The sequence below is a fragment of the Staurois parvus genome, unplaced genomic scaffold (assembly GCF_062004578.1).
Source record: "Staurois parvus isolate SC_StPar_1 unplaced genomic scaffold, SC_StPar_1.0 ptg000165l, whole genome shotgun sequence".
Lineage (NCBI taxonomy): Eukaryota > Metazoa > Chordata > Amphibia > Anura > Ranidae > Staurois > Staurois parvus.
In genome coordinates, this window is record NW_028317961.1 from 14,279,982 (window position 1) to 14,297,253 (window position 17,272).

General features: G+C 40.9%; 1 protein-coding gene across 1 annotated transcript in view; it reads left to right on the forward strand.

Moving 5' to 3' along the window:
• The window catches only part of PERP (p53 apoptosis effector related to PMP22), a 28,721-nt gene extending 11,713 nt beyond the window's left edge, over positions 1-17,008 (forward strand). Inside the window, exons 2-3 of the mRNA XM_089676236.1 lie at positions 11,794-11,931; positions 15,146-17,008. Coding sequence (XP_089532362.1) covers positions 11,794-11,931; positions 15,146-15,363 — 356 coding nt within the window. The 3' untranslated portion in view covers positions 15,364-17,008. The remainder of the gene's footprint in view (positions 1-11,793; positions 11,932-15,145) is intronic.
• The last annotated feature ends 264 nt before the right edge of the window (positions 17,009-17,272 follow it).

A 17,272-nucleotide genomic window follows, 5' to 3' on the forward strand; every position in this document is an offset into this window, starting at 1 on the left:
AGCGTGACAGCCAGGCAAATAACATTTTACAAAAGCAGAGTTTGGCCAAGGTAGGTTCCCTTTTAGTGGCTAGTCCTATATGTTACATTTTGGATTGTAATTGTTCAATTGGTAACAATAAAAATGTTGCTTCTTTTCTCAGTCCTCCACAATTTTATCATATTTTAGTCACTATTTATAGGATATTTGTTAGCAGTGACACCACTCAGAGCACCTCTTGCCCCCCCCAAAAGATGAGCATTAGCTAGTGTTGGAAATACATATACTTAGAATTGCAGAGCATTATAAAACATCTGTGAAAGATCAGTGTTTGTCCCTTATTTTGCACAATAGTGCTTTCACCGCTTATACTATATTGCCAAAAGTATTGGGACACCCCTCCAAATCATTTGGAATCAAGTGTTCCAATCACCTTCATGGCCACACATGTATAAAATCAAGCCCCTAGGTATGCAGACTGCTTCTACAATCATTTGTGAAGGAATGGGTCACTCTCAGGAGCTCAGTGAATTCAAGTGTGGTACCGTGATAGGTTGCCGCCTTTGCAATAACTCCATCCATGTAATTTCCTTGTTACTAAATATTCCACAGTCAACTGTTAGTGGTATTATAACAAAGTGGAAGCAACTGGAAACAGCAACTCAGCCACGAAGTGGTAGGCCATGTAAAATGACATAACTGGGTCAGCGCATGCTGAAGCACACAGCAATAGCTAAAGACCTCCAAGCTTCATGTGGCCTTCAGATTAGCACAACAGTGTGTAGAGAGCTTCATGGAATGGGTTTCCATAGCCGAGCAACTGCATCCAAGCCTTACATCACCAAGTGTAATGCAAAGCGTTGGATGCAGTGGTGTAATGCATGCCGCTGTTGGACTCTAGAGCAGCGGAGACATGTTCTCTGGAGTGAGGAATCGACCTTCTCTGTCTGGCAATCCGATGGACGTGTCGGTTGGCAGGAGAATGGTACTTACCCGACTGCATTGTGCGGAGTGTAAAGTTTGGTGAAGGTGGGATTATAGTGTGAGGTTGTTTTCAGGGGTTGGGCTTGGCCCCTTAGTTTCAGTGAAGGGAACTCTTTAAGGTGTCAGCATACCAAGACATTTTGGACAATTTCATGCTCCCAACATTGTGGGAACAGTTTGGGGATGGCCCCTTCCTGTTCCAACATGACTGCGCACCAGTGCACAAAGCAAAGTCCATAAAGACATGGATGAGCAAGTTTGGGGTGGAGGAACTTGACTGGCCTGCACAAAGTCCTGACCTCAACTCGATAGAACAGGTTTGAGTTTGAGTCTCCTGGATTGTAAGCTCGAAAGAGCAGGGCCCTCAATCCCCTCATGTTTTGCATTGTATTGGTATTGTTCTGTCACATGTTATGTCCCCCTTTGTAATGTACAGTGCTGAGTGAACTATTGGCGCTTTATAAATACTGTACAATAATAATTAGAGCGGAGACTGCAAGCTTGGCCTTGTCCGACATCAGTGCCTGACCTCACAAATGTGCTTCTGGAAGAATGGTCAAACATTCCCATAGACACACTCCTAAACCTTGTGGACAGCCTTCCCAGAAGAGTTGAAGCTGTTATAGCTGCAAAGGGTGGGCCAACCCAATATTGAACCCTATGGATTAAGACTGGGATGCCATTAAAGTTCATGTGCATGTAAAGGCAGGCGTCCCAATACTTTTGGCAATATAGTGTATTTCTAAACAAGGAGCGGAGGATTAACCACTTGAAACCGGGCTATAGCCGAATGATGGCCACAGCTCGGTTGTCCAAATCTGGGAGGGCGTCATATGACGTTCTCCAAGAACGCACCCCCAGTGCGGTCTGTGATCGCTGTGTCCTAAGGACATAGCTGATCACATGACAAGGTAAAAGGCTGATCGCAAAGTAAACAGTTGCTGGTTATCGGCAGCACTTTCCTCACGCTGTCGCAGTGTGAGGATAGTACTGCCGATAACCGGTAAGTGTCACAAAGGACATCTGCACTGATAATCAGGGCACTAATTAGCAGTGCCCTGGTTATCAGTGCAGCCCCAAAATTGCCCAGCAGTGGCACCCATCAGTGCCGCCTATCACTACCCATAATAAACGCCTATCAGTGCAGCATCATCAGTGACTCCTCATCAATTCCCACCAGTGCTGCCTCATCAATGCACATCAGTGAAGGAGAAAATGTACCTGTTTGCAAGATGTCATAATAAAACAGATACTTATTTTTATATAAAATATATAGGTACAGTGTCGCATGACTGTGCAATTGTCATTCAAAATGCAACCGTGCTGAAAGCTTAAATTTGGCCTGGGCAGGAAGGAGATAAAAGTGCCCGGTAGGCAAGTGGTTAAAGTCTATATGCTGATAACAGGAAGACCTGCCACTGTCCTTGGTTAGAGATCTACCCATCACTGAATACACTTAATTAGCCAAAATTCGAGCAGTAGCTCAATAACTCGATTGACTGACTGCTGGTAAAAAATATATATTGTCTCAACAGTAACCGCATCCTAACAGTGGTGGGTTTTGCACTTGTGTGAATATATTATCCAGAACTGGTGATTTCTCCATGCTGTTTTGCATGGACAAGAATTAAGTGACCTCAAGGCCACAGGACTGAATGAGTGAGAATTAGCGGTGTATGGCCATCCTAACAGTTAAGCAGATAAAGGACCTATGTATGTTGAGATGAAGTACATTATATTACACTCATCTCATGGTGGAAGAAAAAAAAAAAAACCAGGGAAAGGCTATGGAAGGAATGTAATGTTGTATGTGAGAGACAAGTAGCATGATGCCATGTGCAGATTCAAGGCGTTCATTTTCAAAATGGTGACGTGGGAGCACAGGCAGCACGAAAGTAGATAAAAACAAGTACCGTACATACTGTACATCCATGCTTGTTTCATTTTTAAGTACACCTTTTTATACAGTTGTGACCAAAATTATTCAACCCCCAATGCTGTAAAGGGGTTTAGGGACTATAGTGTACATTTGGAATTGTATTCAGAATCAAATCCTACAAGGACGTTGTAACTACCCAAATGCAACTAAAATGACATCAATTGTTTATGTAATACAGTAGTAAATGGTTCTTATGTGGTTTCTTCATTGCCACAATTATTCAACCCCTTAAAGACTACCACTCTGAAGAACAGAGGTTCATACAGGTGCTTTCCATCAGGTATTGAAAACACCTGTGGATGTCACCGAGCAGCAATCAAGCATAATAAGCACCAATTAGGCAGCTTTAAAATGACTGTGATACTCAGCTCCTTCTAGACATTTACTGGTGTGGTTACAAACATGGTGAAGGCAAGAGAATGGTCCAGGAAGACAAGAGAAGAGGTGATTTCTCTTCACAGGAAGGGCAATGGCTATAAGAAGATTGCAAAGATGTTAAACATACCAAGAGACACCTTAGGAAGCATCATTCGCAAATTCAAGGCAAAGGGCACTGTTGAAACGCTACCTGGTCGTGGCAGAAAGAAGATGCTGACTTCGACTGCTGTGCGCTACCTGAAGCGTAGAGTGGAGAGAAGTCCCCGTGTGACTGCTGAGGAACTGAGAAAAGATTTGTCAGATGTGGGTACAGAAGTTTCAGCCCAGACAATAAGACGCACACTGCGTAATGAAGGCCTCCGTGCCAGAACTCCCAGGCGTACCCCCTTGCTGTCTCCAAAGAATAAGAAGAGTCGACTGCAGTATGCCAAAAGCCATGTGGACAAACCACAAAAGTTGTGGGATAGTGTTCTGTGGACTGATGAAACAAAATTAGAACTGTTTGGGCCCATGGATCAACGCTATGTTTGGAGGAGGAAGAACAAGGCCTATGATGAAAAGAACACCTTGCCTACTGTGAAGCATGGTGGAGGGTCAATCATGCTTTGGGGCTGTTTTGCTTCTGCAGGTACAGGGAAGCTTCAGCGTGTGCAAGGTACCATGAATTCTCTTCAGTACCAGGAGATATTGGATGGAAACGTGATGCAGTCCGTCACACACCTGAGGCTTGGGAGACGTTGGACCTTTCAACAGGACAATGATCCCAAGCATACCTCCAAGTCCACTAGAGCATGGTTGCAGAGGAAAGGGTGGAACATTTTGGAGTGGCCATCGCAGTCACCAGACTTAAATCCGATTGAGAACCTCTGGTGGGACTTAAAGAAAGCAGTTGCAGTGCGCAAGCCTAAGAATGTGACTGAACTGGAGGCCTTTGCCCATGAAGAATGGGCGAAGATACCCGTAGATCGCTGCAAGACACTTGTGTCAAGCTATGCTTCACGTTTAAAAGCTGTTATAACTGTAAAAGGATGCTGTACTAAGTACTAAGATTGAATGTCACTTGGGGGTTGAATAAAACTGATAATGCTGTGAGCACAGAAAAGACATTTGTGGTTATTTCATTATAACTGTTATGTTATATTTGTCTGACCTACAAGTGCCTCTTTAATGTAAATGTAAGCAAGATGACTGAATGATCAAAAGCAATGTCAAACTGGCCAAAACACTCAATTTCAGTGGGGGTTGAATAATTTTGGTCACAACTGTACTTTATTGCCATGTTTATATGTGGAGGAGGTTCCCTTTAAGGAATACAGAACTAATAGCTTGTTACTTTTATTGCTGTTTCACAGAGAGGTAGTAACTTCCTTTTTCTACCTTTTTTATTTGCTAACCGGCCTGTATGTAGTGAATCGTTTGAAAGCAGGGGCGGACTGACTATTTGGAAACTCGGGCACTGCCCAAGGGCCCGGGGTCAGTAGGGGGCCCCATGAGATGCCCCTGGTACCTTTTTCATAGGCTTTTTTGAGTTTGGGCAAGGACCCGGGCCCCATGATCCCCTATTGCCCAGGGGCCCCATGAGTTGTCAGTCCGCCCCAGTTTGGAAGCCTGAAAACACAGCACAAAAATTAATCTATCAGTTGTCCTGTGCTGAGAAGATTGCAGTTGAAATGCCTGGTGTTTGGCTTCAAGGGTCAAGATGTGGACAGCATGAAAGCAATCCTCCTTCCCTCCCTCCCTTCTGCACTCACAGCAGCCAGGACCCAGGCTTGTTACATTTTTAACATTCCTAAAGGTTGTGAGGTCTTTATTAGAAACATTTTAAATGGCTAGTAAGTGAATAGACTGATTGTGTTCTGGTCAGGGTTTTTGTTTTGATGGGTATCGCAAATAATAGCAGCTCTGCTGTATCAACAATAGGTAGATATATTGTGCTGTCACGTGCTTTCTTCTGTTATTGTTTCTACAGGGGAAGTTATTTATTCTGGATTGTGTCCATATTTATAGGCTATGCCTTTCCTGAATGTTGCTGTGTGTTTAGAACATGGTTTTCTTATGTGAAAAGCTGAAAATACCCAGTGCTTTTTATTTAGCCTCTGTAGTTTCTCTACTTATTTTGTTTTATATATTTTTTTGGGATTTGGGATTAGTGAGACATGCAGATACCTTCTGTTTTTAAATTAGAAAATTTTGGACCTGAGTGCAGAGTGTTTTTTTTCTCTTATGAGAAACCTCTTGCAGTTCCCTGTTCTGTAGTCTAATCGTTGTATATCTGTGGTGTAAGGTCAGTTAAGGCAGCCATTCTTAACCAGGGTTGCTACAGAGCTTGCCCAAGGGTTTTTTTTGAGCTTTGGTTGATTCACCACCTATGGATGGTTCATGCATAGTTCCAGGGCTAATGTCACTTGGCAGAGCCAGCAGCATGATAATGTAAGGGATGTTCTCCCCCTGATGAATTGGTTTTAGCAGGGGTTCTCTAAGGCCTAAAAACTATTTCAAGGGTTCATATGGGGGTGAAAAGGTGAGAGAGGCTGGAGATGGAAGTTGTATTTGACTACTAGTCTCAGGAAATTTTGTAGATTTATCCTGAATTTTGGTGATGTTTATTTTGTGTTGTGCACTGTTCCTCTGACAGCCTGCTGAAGAGGAAGCTGTACCTGAGAACCTTAAGTGCATGTATCCCTCTGCTGTTTCCTTCATTCTCTGGTGCAGTCCTTTTTTTTTTTTTTTTGTTAACCTCTCTTGCAGCATATTGATCATTTGTCCCACCACAGTCATTAAAGCTGCTCTCCACATTTGGACCTTATTCACACAGGGCATTTTTGAAGCCACTTTTAGGGGCATAAGGCGTTTGTGTTACACTTTTAGTAGCAGTAGTGTTTACCAGCAGGAAAAAAAACCCAGGGCCAGAGCGTCCAGAAGCAGCAGCACATTGGCAGAGAAAACGCTAGGCGCGTTTAGCGCTTGAGGAGTGTTATTTCATTTTAGTGGCCAGAATTGCCCAAGAGCTTGACACTTGTAAACTTGTTACTGACCAGTCTGATTTGATGATGGAGCAGTCATTTACTGGGGCCCTGTGCAGGAAAGTCCTGTCCACATTATCATCATCCATTAGATTGTCAGTATAATGCAGTAAATTGAATTGGCTTGCTGTGCTCCCTCCTCCTCTCCCAATCAGATTTGTGCTATACAGAGGATTTGAATAAAGCGAACATAAAGATGAAACTACAATTCAAAAATCCATTTAAAGATTGTGTTGAATGCTTAGCTTAGTGATGGGGGGTTTGGTTTCTTGGGTCTACCTGCTGCTTCCTTGATATTGCTTTTGTACTGGGTTCTAGGACTTTTCACACTGTGGCCTTTCTTGGTGCCTTTTTTGATGCATGGTTTCTGACCCCTGCCAGGGTAGAATCGTAGTCTTAAAAATGTGTACAGAGCTCAGTGGCTTGGTTACCATTGTATGACTAGGGGGTCTAGCACCTTCTTTAAATATAGCTGATTTCTTTAGAGCAGAGGTTTCTCCCAGTGTCTTTTGTTAGTGGGTATATTAGCCTTAAAAAGCATTTTTGTCTTTTTTTTTTTTTTTTTTTTTTTTTTTTCTTTCCTCCTTCCACTTTTGGCTGTTAAATGTGCTGCTGAAAGCGTTTTTGTTCTATTTTCAAGTGCCATAAATCTTGTCAGCTGATTTCTGCACTCATGTTAGTTACATTATCTATAAAACCATGATTTCCCTGGGACTTTACACGAAGCCCCACACACTGCGTACCAGTGGGTATTTTTGATCATTATTGGCTTTATTAGTTGCATTTTCTTAGGTATCAGTAAGGACTCTGGTATGGAGAAGAGGGGGAAGTATTTGTAGTCCAGACCTAGGATGACATTTCTTCTCCATAGATACAGTTCAGTGAGTGAGCGTTGTCACCCTAGGACTGGAAGTGTGTTACTGAGAGGATTACCAGGTGAAAATTTAGGAAAAAAGCTTTAAAAAGAAATCTATTTCAACACCACATCTGGTGAGTTGCAATATATTGCATTTTTGTTTTAAGTGAAGCTGCCAAAAACTTTTGTATGCTTTTTTTTTTTTTTTCTTTTTCTTTCCCACTGCTGAGTTGTGTGCAGGTAGGCAGTGAAAAGTGAGTGGGTACGCATTAGCTGCCACATAGCCGAGTTTGCCAGGTACGCAGGGAAAGATGCACCTGGATGTGTAGGCTCTGTTCCTGCGTGGTTGAGTCCGCACAGCCGAAGCAGACCCATTCACTTTCTGTGAACAGAAAAGTAAACGCACAGCCCTGGTCTCTTTAGGGGCTGAGCACCCATGTAGAAGGGAAAACAATAATGGTTTGTGTGAACAAAATGGTATTGCAAGAAAAGCCTATGTCAGCACATCAATGCGGATGATTCACATACAAGCATATTATCCTGTTTATACACCCATGCATTTTGGGTGGAGGTTTGACTGGTTTAGCTGAAGGACAAGGCGTGGTATACTTGTCACTGTTTTATACTCATGACATGAAGAAACCTGTTCAGTAAATCATGGTAAAATGAACGCCTCCTTGCTTACAGAGTGCACTTTGTGTGTTTATATATGAGCAATAAAAGAATTTGAAAAGCATGTGTTGATGGTCATAAGCTAGCTTTTTGAGTCAGAAATCTCTCGTCCTTCTGAAGCATCACACAGAGGATGTTTTTAGATCAGAAAAGTTTGATTTCTGTTTGGCATCTCTATTTTTCTGTTTAATTTTCTGGATCATCATGACATTCTTCAGTTTATTATTTGATTCACTTGTTAGGATGGCAGTGGACAAGTAGACTTTTATTTTTTTTTTTCAGTTCAGCTACACAGTGCAGATAGATGAGTCTCCTGCTGCAGCTATTGTAATCTGAAAGTCAGTCTTGCCAGCTGTCAATACGCCAACTACGGCTGAATCTGACTAGATGCAGGAACTGTTCAACCAACCATTATCCTTCCCTTTTTTTTTTTTTTTTTTTTCCCTCCAAGGCCACTCATTGAGTGAATTTCGTCTGGTTCGTCAGGAACTGGCTCAGATTCTTACCGTGTATGGCCTGCTTTAGAGAGAACATACCTGTACACCAAAGTCTGGATAGCAGGGTATAATTTCCAGGGAGTATTTCTTGGGTGCACAGATGAATCTGCTTTCTGGCACCTCATCCATGGTCCAGCTGTTACTACAAAGTGCCTATTATATTTCTGTAATAAACATCAGGGTTTGTTGCTTCTTTGCTAACACCATTGGAATGCAGGCTTACATGCTTGAAGGCAGAGGGAGGCTTCAATGTTATCAAAATGTATAAATCAATAGTAAAGTTGGCTCCTTGAGTTTGTTAATATTTAGAAGACAATGGAGTAGAGAGCACGTCACCATTTTACTGTTGACTTTTCTGGATTTAGCTATGCCTACCTGTCTGTACCCTTTCTTGTAAAAGTGCCTTTAAAGTATGTGTAAAACCAATTCACTTATTTTCTCCTTTTTGATTTATTAAATATATGATTGGAAGCATTTTGTTATATTGCTACAATAAGTGCAAGAAAGCCTGTTGATCCTGAAGAAAACCAAGTGTTGTCCTGTGCACCCTGCAGTGTTATCTCAAACAGTGTCAAAAGGAAGTGTACAGACTACAGAACACCTCCCCTATGTTCAGAACGGTAGGGGGGAGGTGTTCTCTAGTCTTAACACACTTCTTGTCTGTGGGTAACAGCACTGCTCCTCTCCAGATACAGTACAGTGAGTGAGAGCTGTCACCCTAGGAAAGACATTTTTTTTTTTGTGGGGGGGGGGGGTCACCAAGTGACAATAAGAAATAAAAAGCTTTAGGTGTAATATATTTTGTTCTGTGGTTTAGATGCACATTAATGGCCACAGAATCTGATGACTGTTGGGGCCGATTAACATGTTTGCATTGTGATAGTGCGGGACAACACACATTGCAGTGCCATTCTTTTTCAATGACACCCACTGCACTAAAGCAAGGCACATGGGTTGCAGTGTGTGTAAGTGCACCATATTTTGCTGCTTTGCTAGTATTGACGCGTCTGATTTCCAGGATGTTTTGATGCATTTGCAGCCCATTCTTTTTAACTGGCTGCTCTAATACTTATGACACAACGTGCATTAACACACTACAAAAATGTGTATAGGCCCAAAGTGTTGTACAGAGAGTCCTAGGTATACTTTAGACACAGAAAGAAGAGACTAACAATTGGGTAAGAGGTGTGTGTTTTTTTTTTTTTGGTTTTTTTTGTTTGGTTTTTTTTATCCACTTAATGTCCGGACATTTACACCCCCTTCCTGTCCAGGCCAATTTTCAGCTCTCAGTGCTATCACACTTTGAATGACAATTGCACGCTCATGCACCACTGTACCCATATGAAATTTTTAGTATTTATTTGAGACAGATATAACTTTATTTTGGTGGTATTTATTCACCACTTATAGATGAAAGACCACAAGTTTTGAAGAAAATAAAAGTTTCTTATAAAATTTTGCAAATAAATCTTTCTTCATAAATCTTGTCCATTTTACATTTTTATTTTATTTTTTTATATTTGTTTTTTTATTTGTTGTCACCCTAGCAGTACAGTGTCACCGTAGTGACACTGTACTATTTGTGCAGCGTGATGATTTTTTTTTTCTTTTTTTACACTGATTGCTTTTACACCCATAAAGGCTGTAAAAAGCAATAATTTCTTCTCTCTGGCTGTATTCCTGCTGCCATAGAGAAATACTGTGCGAGTGTGATTGGTCACAGCTTGTCACATGATACAAGGCTGTTGTGAATAGCTTTGTACCATGTGACCTCTATAATCATTCACAGATTTCACAAGTAGTAAGCAATGTCAGGAAGTGACATCTTGTTTACTACTATTCATGTGATCATAGATTGGCCAATCTGTGATCACATGAATCGGGACCTCACACAGAGGTCCCGTACAGCGATCTGTGTCCTCCGGACACAGCGGGCACCAATCGTGGTGCTGTGCGCTCCTGGGCAATGGATGCGGTGGAACGTTAAGAAATGTCCACCCGCATTGGCAGTGCTCCCATTCGCCCATCCGAGGTTAAGTGGATCAATTGCTATTCCCCTAGGTATAAGTTAGCCTGTAGCTATCAAATGATCACTTGATCTGGCCAGAACTCTTTGGACTGGGAGGATGTCCTTATTATCCTTCCCTTTTTTTTTTTCTCTTTTTAGATGGGGTTTTAACATTCCAAATGGCAGAAAGAGATTTGCTGTAGGCTATCCCCACTATTTAGGCCTTATGCGCACAGACGGCAGGTTACAAGTCCTTTAAACCAGGGCTTGAAAAAGCCGCTCGCCAAATGCGATGAGAAATTCCTCTGTGGCAAGCGGTGAGCACAGATGATTACTGTATACATGTCATATCACTATAATGGAGTACAGGGGAGCTGGGATATACATTACTGTATACATGTCATATCACTATAATGGAGTACAGGGGAGCTGGGATATACATTACTGTGTACATGTCATATCACTATAATGGAGTACAGGGGAGCTGGGATATACATACTGTATACACGTCATATCACTATAATGGAGTACAGGGGAGCTGGGATATACATTACTGTGTACAGTTTTATATTTTGGACTTATTCTAAAGAAAAATGTAATTTCATAAGCTTTAAGGGCGTGGGGGCGGACCTGGGCAAGGTTGGGTGGGGCAACAGGTAGAGAGTAAGTTTTGTGACCCTCTAGTAGGTCTGGACTCGAAATTTTAACCCCTGCTTTAAACCATTATGTAAACAGGAATTCTACATTAGTGTGTACATACTCATGCATGTACACCTTCACATTTGGGGAAATACACAATGTGTACATGCAGAAGCATTTGGCATTTTACACGTGTGGCCCGATACAGCCATTCACTTTTATTGGAGGTTGTGCGCAGCACGAGTAGCTCACCAGGCTCAGGTACTCTGATAAACATCCGAGTGCATGAGCCTTCAATGTGTTCAGTGGGGAAAAGATGTACTCTGTGGTATTAAATGCTGTATTTTGTTGTTAGGTATTTGATCTATCAGTGGGGCTTATTCAATAATACCAGAATGTTAGCAGAAACCTACAACAGTCAGATTTTGGGCTAATTTAATGAGATCAGTAAAAGATGCTTTGCTTTGCTTGCTGTAAGTTACTACCCTTGAATTTTCCTTTTTTAATAACCTGAATGTTATCTGAGAAATAGGCTTGCCAGGGGTTAGTAGTGAGTACACCGATTGAAATTCAACTGATCCAGCAGGTGTGTGGCCTGCCCCACTCAACAGATGTCATGGGCCGTTGTCAAATGTACATTTGTCCCTGCGGGGAAACCTCGTTTGTGCCCTGACGTTGCAGTATTTTTCAGAATAGATCATTTGGCACCTTTGTAATTGTGTTCTGTTAGTACAGTGTGTTTCTTCACATATTGCTGACATGATGTGTTTTATGCCACTAATAAGACATTAATAATTTGTATGTCTTTCCTTTTACAGCCTGGGGTAAAGCAACAGCTGCACTTCTAATCATTGGATTCATCATCCTCATCGTATGCTTCATTATCTCCTTTGTTGCTCTGTGTTCACCGGTTATCTCTCTGTTGAGGATTATTGGATTTCTTCTGTTCCTGGCTGGTAAGGACTAGCTATGTATTGTGGTACTGTGGGTGAAATTTGTGGGATGTGAAGAGAAATGTCTGCAGTTCCAATACTTTGAAAACATTTCCAGGGGCAAGCAGCTGCTTTTAGGCCGTTCACTCTGTTTATCTAAAATCGTGGCACAATGCGCATTTGGATGCCATTTACAATTAATTACACCCAAATGCGTGTCGTACCATGATTGTGCGTTTGGCTGCCCTATGTAAAATTCGCAGATACTCGCCAAGAACATGCGAGCAGGAAAGTGCATTCCGTTATGCAAAATGGGGTCTTAGTATTTTTAACCTAATGTTGATTAACTGCTGATCAGTGAACTGGTAAAATGGGCCTTAATGCACCAGGATTTAGATTTAATCTTTGTGTGTCCATAAGCACGTGTCTGCCCATAGAAGTGATTGTAGGAGCTGACACTCTATACTTACTATGATTGTCAATTGAGATCAGTTTGATCAGTTGCTGTTACAAGCCAATAATGGCTGGTAAACAACAAACCAGACTGAAAGTGGACAAATCCTTTTTGCTTTTGGTTTCATATACCATAGAGATAATCAGGGAATTTCTGTTCCTCCCTCATCTTTAGCCATTTTCAACCAGGGTGTCTTTTCTTCAGGGATGCCTTTGCAAAATGTCTAAAAATCGCCCAAAACTTGTATACAAGCCAGCGGGTGGAACAAACCTGCCTTTTAGTTACACAGAGTCACAGGTTTTCATTGTGCAGCATTACGACTTTCAAGCCGCCGGCGTCCTGACAACCAATGACATCCAATGATGAGGATGTTGGTTGCACAGCACAGCATCCTTATTTGAACCTGTCCTGCCCCTCTCTGTCAGTGCTGGCGTCCCATTAGCTCAGTGATGAACAGAAACTGGGGAGAAGTGAAACTTTTGGAATATCAGTCAGTACCAGTGTGCAAAAGTGTATTTGCTTTGAAAGAATAAATCGCCTCTAAGGTTGGGTGTCCTACATGTGTGGATGTGGCTGTTATATAAAACTATTAGAATTGGTTTTTTTACACCCCGTTTTAGAACGGAGTTACTCAAAACTGTCCATAATTTTAAAAGGGTGCCTTGAAATTGTCCATAAATTTAAAGGGTGCCTTGACTTAAAAAAGGTTGAGAAACACTGCTCATCTCTATGGAAACCTAGCAGAACTGCCGGCTTCAGTCCTGGGCTCCCCGGTGGGAGAACCCGTTAACGCAGGCGGGGGGGTGGGGACGACATCTGTTCGGACCACTTTTGCATTATTCAGAATCACCGGCTGAAAAAAAAAAAAAAAAAGACTGCAGCCAAGGCCCTGGTATAACCACTTCAACCTAAGGATGTACTGGTACATCCTATGGGCAGGAAGTGGTTAAACTTGCAGCTGCGGGTTGGGTTGTATGGCTTGGGTTCTGAAATGGTTCTGGCAGCGAAAGGTATAAAGGAGTGTAAAAACACTTGAGTTATTAAAATGCAATGAAAGGATTGTTGATGTTGCATTTAGTACTAGGTCATATAGCAGCTGCAGCTGTTTTAAATGCTGACCAAAAAAATTTAACTGTTGTGAGGGTTTCTGGGTTTCAATCCTCAAAAATGTAGTATAGAATCTATGTAAATGTTAATGTACGAACCAACCCAAAGTTACCACTTCAATAACGGACACTTTTTCCCCCTTCCTGCCCAGGCCAATTTTCAGCTTTCAGCACTCACACTTCGACAGTTGCGCGGTCATGCAACATTGTACCCAAACTAGAATTTTATCATTCTGTTCCCACAACTAGAGCTTTCTTTTGGTGGCATTTAGTCACCACAGGGTTTTTTTTTTAAATAAAGTAACCACTTGCCAACTGCGCTATAGCCGAATGACTTCTACAGCAAGGTTGTCCAGTTCTGGGAGGGCGCCATATTACGTCCTCCCAGAACGTGCCCTCCTGTGCGTACCCCGGCGATCTCCATGATCGCTGTGTCCTACAGACACAGCTGATCATGTGATGTGGTAAAAGGCCAATCACAGTGGCCTTTTATCACATGATCAGCTGTGTCCAATGACACAGCAGATCGCTGGGTAAATACAGTTGGTGATTATTGGCTGCACTTTCCTCACGCTCTCACAGCATGAGGAAACTACTGCCGATAACCGGCAATTGTCAGAGGACGGATCGGCACTGGTCATCAGGGCACTGATGATCAGTGCCTAGTAGTGCCACCCACCTGTGCCCATCAGTGCCTAGTAGTGCCATGGTCACATTTGGTGGACACAGCCAGTGACAGATTTTGCTGTGGCGATCTGGGAGGACATCATATGGCTTCCACCCAGATCGTCGAAAGTCCTGCTCAGCCGTCATTTTACTATAGGCCGAGTGGGAACTGGTTAAACACTCTTATGCTTTACCTTGCAAGTCAGCCATTAACAAGAAATGTGACATAAGCATCAGACTCCAGCAGCAATGGTACAGCTGGGTGCTAGGCTCCTACTCATTATGTTTAGTTTTCAATTATGTTGAAGAATAGATACTTTCAGTTATGCATACAGTACATCTGTGCTGCTTACAAATAAGCTGTTGGGATTGTGCATTCATTATGAATTCTGGTTCTTGGAAAGTGGCCTAGGGGACATGTAATGGAAGTATGGCTCTGACTATCAAATGGAAAAAACATTTCTGTTAACTAAGCAACCACAAATATGCAACTATTCTGTTCTGTTCCCAAAGACGGAACAAAGTTATTTTAGAACATGCAGCTTCATAGACCTCCTAAAAATGTGTATTGATGTGATCCACCCAGCACATGTTTTACTCATTGGATTTTGTTTCGTTCATTTAAATAAAGTAGGTAATAGTCCAATATTCTAATACTTTTATTTTGCTGTCTGTGTCAATTTAAAAATATTTACCTTGGCCTACTGTTCCAGGAAAGACAGGAAATTTTAAGAATCTCTATTGTTAGATGAAATTGGCAGATGAAATTCAACCAGGTGTCTCCATTGGAAGATTTGACTACTCCTTCTCCAGTGATAACATTTTGTAGCTTCCATCATTTTTGGCTTTTTTGACAATGGTCACCTGGACTACTTGCAAGACCATAGTAAACGTATGATTGGTTGTAACTCTATCCTGCTCTATGCAACACTAAAAGTTTTGGAAATACTTTAATGCAAAGTAGTGAATGATAGTTATCGGTGAAGTGTAACTTTTTTTTCTCTTGTTTTAGTTGTTTTGCAGATCATTGCTTTGGTTATCTACCCTGTAAAGTACACATCAGACTTCGCAGCGAACATTGAAAACTACCTGTACAGCTGGACCTATGGCTTTGGTTGGGGCAGTACAATCATTATGTTCGGCTGTGGAATTTTCTTCTGCTGCCTTCCCAACTTTGAGGATGAACTGTTGGGCAACGTCAAAACCAAATACTTCTACACATCTTCCTAAATTCAAGGACTGAGACTGTTTTTGTTTTTCTTTCCACCATAAAAATAGACTGTTATGTTATGGGTTTCCCCAGCTTATCGGGCATATGTTATCTGATTAGGTGGTACTTCAAGAAGAAACAAAATGCCATTGTTGCTATTAGATATATTTTTCTACAACTAATGTTTGTATAAATTTTACTGAAATATAGTATTGTCCTGAATGGTAGATTTTTCATGTAGCAACTACATGTATTGGTTGTACACACCGAACTAATGAAAGTATTTGACCTTTTGTTGTAAACTTCATTAATTAAATTGTTTTTAATATTTTCACATACAAATATTTCTACTTTTTTTTTTTTTTTATTAAACAAATGTAGAAAATAAAACACAAAATAGTGCTTTGCAATTTTGTGCAGAATATTATCAGTAGCTGTAACAATTTTTGTTTGCATAGTGCTTGTTTTACTTTGTTAGTTTGGATTTAGGGTGGAAATAAGGTTAGCATAAATATTTTACTGTGGTGCTTTGCTTTAAAACTGTAATACATTAGTGTATAGCAATTCCTTCTCTTCCCATATCTGAAAATGTAAACCAACACACCGACCCAGGCAGTTTCTTTTGAAGCTCCTCAATTTTTATCCTTTTATTCTGATGGTTAAAGGTAACCAATGGGATTGGTATGGACTGTGACATGCCTCATCCCCACCAACCGATTGATAAGCATCCAAATATGGGTCACAGTCAATCATGCCTACTGCTTAGCATTAGATCCCTTTTATTTATTGGGTCATATGTGTGTCTGTCTGAAGCTTTTAATAAATAACTCTTTATCTTGCAAGCATTAAAGTTGCATATCATTTTTTTTTTTTTTTTTAAACCAGATTTTTGTTAGTGACACAGAACATGGCTGTTACATTGATACATTTGTATCTGGTATGCAGTTGAGCAGCTCTGTACACTGTACAAAGCAAAGATAAACATTTTTACTATTATAGAACTGTTTCTGAAAAGCACTGAATTAATAAAGTAATTTGAAGGTCTATGACTTGTTATAGTAGACCCACTGTGGTGTTTTTTGTTTTTTTTCTCTTCTCTCAGTAAAGCAGTAGCCTATAGCCTACCTACTCTTTTTAAAACAATTATTTTGCATATGAATGATATTGGTTACATTGTAACGTACAGATCACACTTTTCCTAACTTAATATGGCAGTAGCAATGAATGGGCAGAAAGATTGGAGACCGTCACAACCTTTTAATATTTTATTTAACGGTTAATAAAATATGGTGGAGTAAGTTAGAACGAACATGTTGCACTTGCTAAGGATTTTTCAATTGGTCATCTGTATTACTACTGTAAAAATTACTATGGTAACATGTATGTAAACATATTTGGCTGTTTTGCAATCCATCAATCTTATTCAATAAAGCGTGCTAATTCTTAAGTAAAGCAATCCAATGTATCTGAACAGAATTCATCATGTATTGACCTGCGGTCAGTAGAATGAGTTGTAATTGGTGGAAATTATGGCTTTTTATTGAATAAGGCTCAAGTACATAATAATTATCCAATATTCCAAATTGTTTGTACTTTAACATTTTATGTTCTTCCAACATGTTTTTTAAACTTAACCTTTTTATTAAACGTAAATTTAAGAAATTGCATCGTACTGCTGATGGTGATGTTTTAATTGATGTGCATATGATGAGAAAATGAGTAGAAATCTAAAGCCATTACTGTCACATGTACACATATAAGACCTCATGAACACTGGGTACTTAGCTGGCATGTATAAGACTATGGCATTTCGGTGAAGGCAGAGGTGCACCTTCCAGTTTCGCTGCTAGCAGACTGTTAAACTGAGATTCTGAAGATGGTGCTTAGGGAAGTATGCATTCAGGGGATCTCTTTGGGTCAGATTTATGA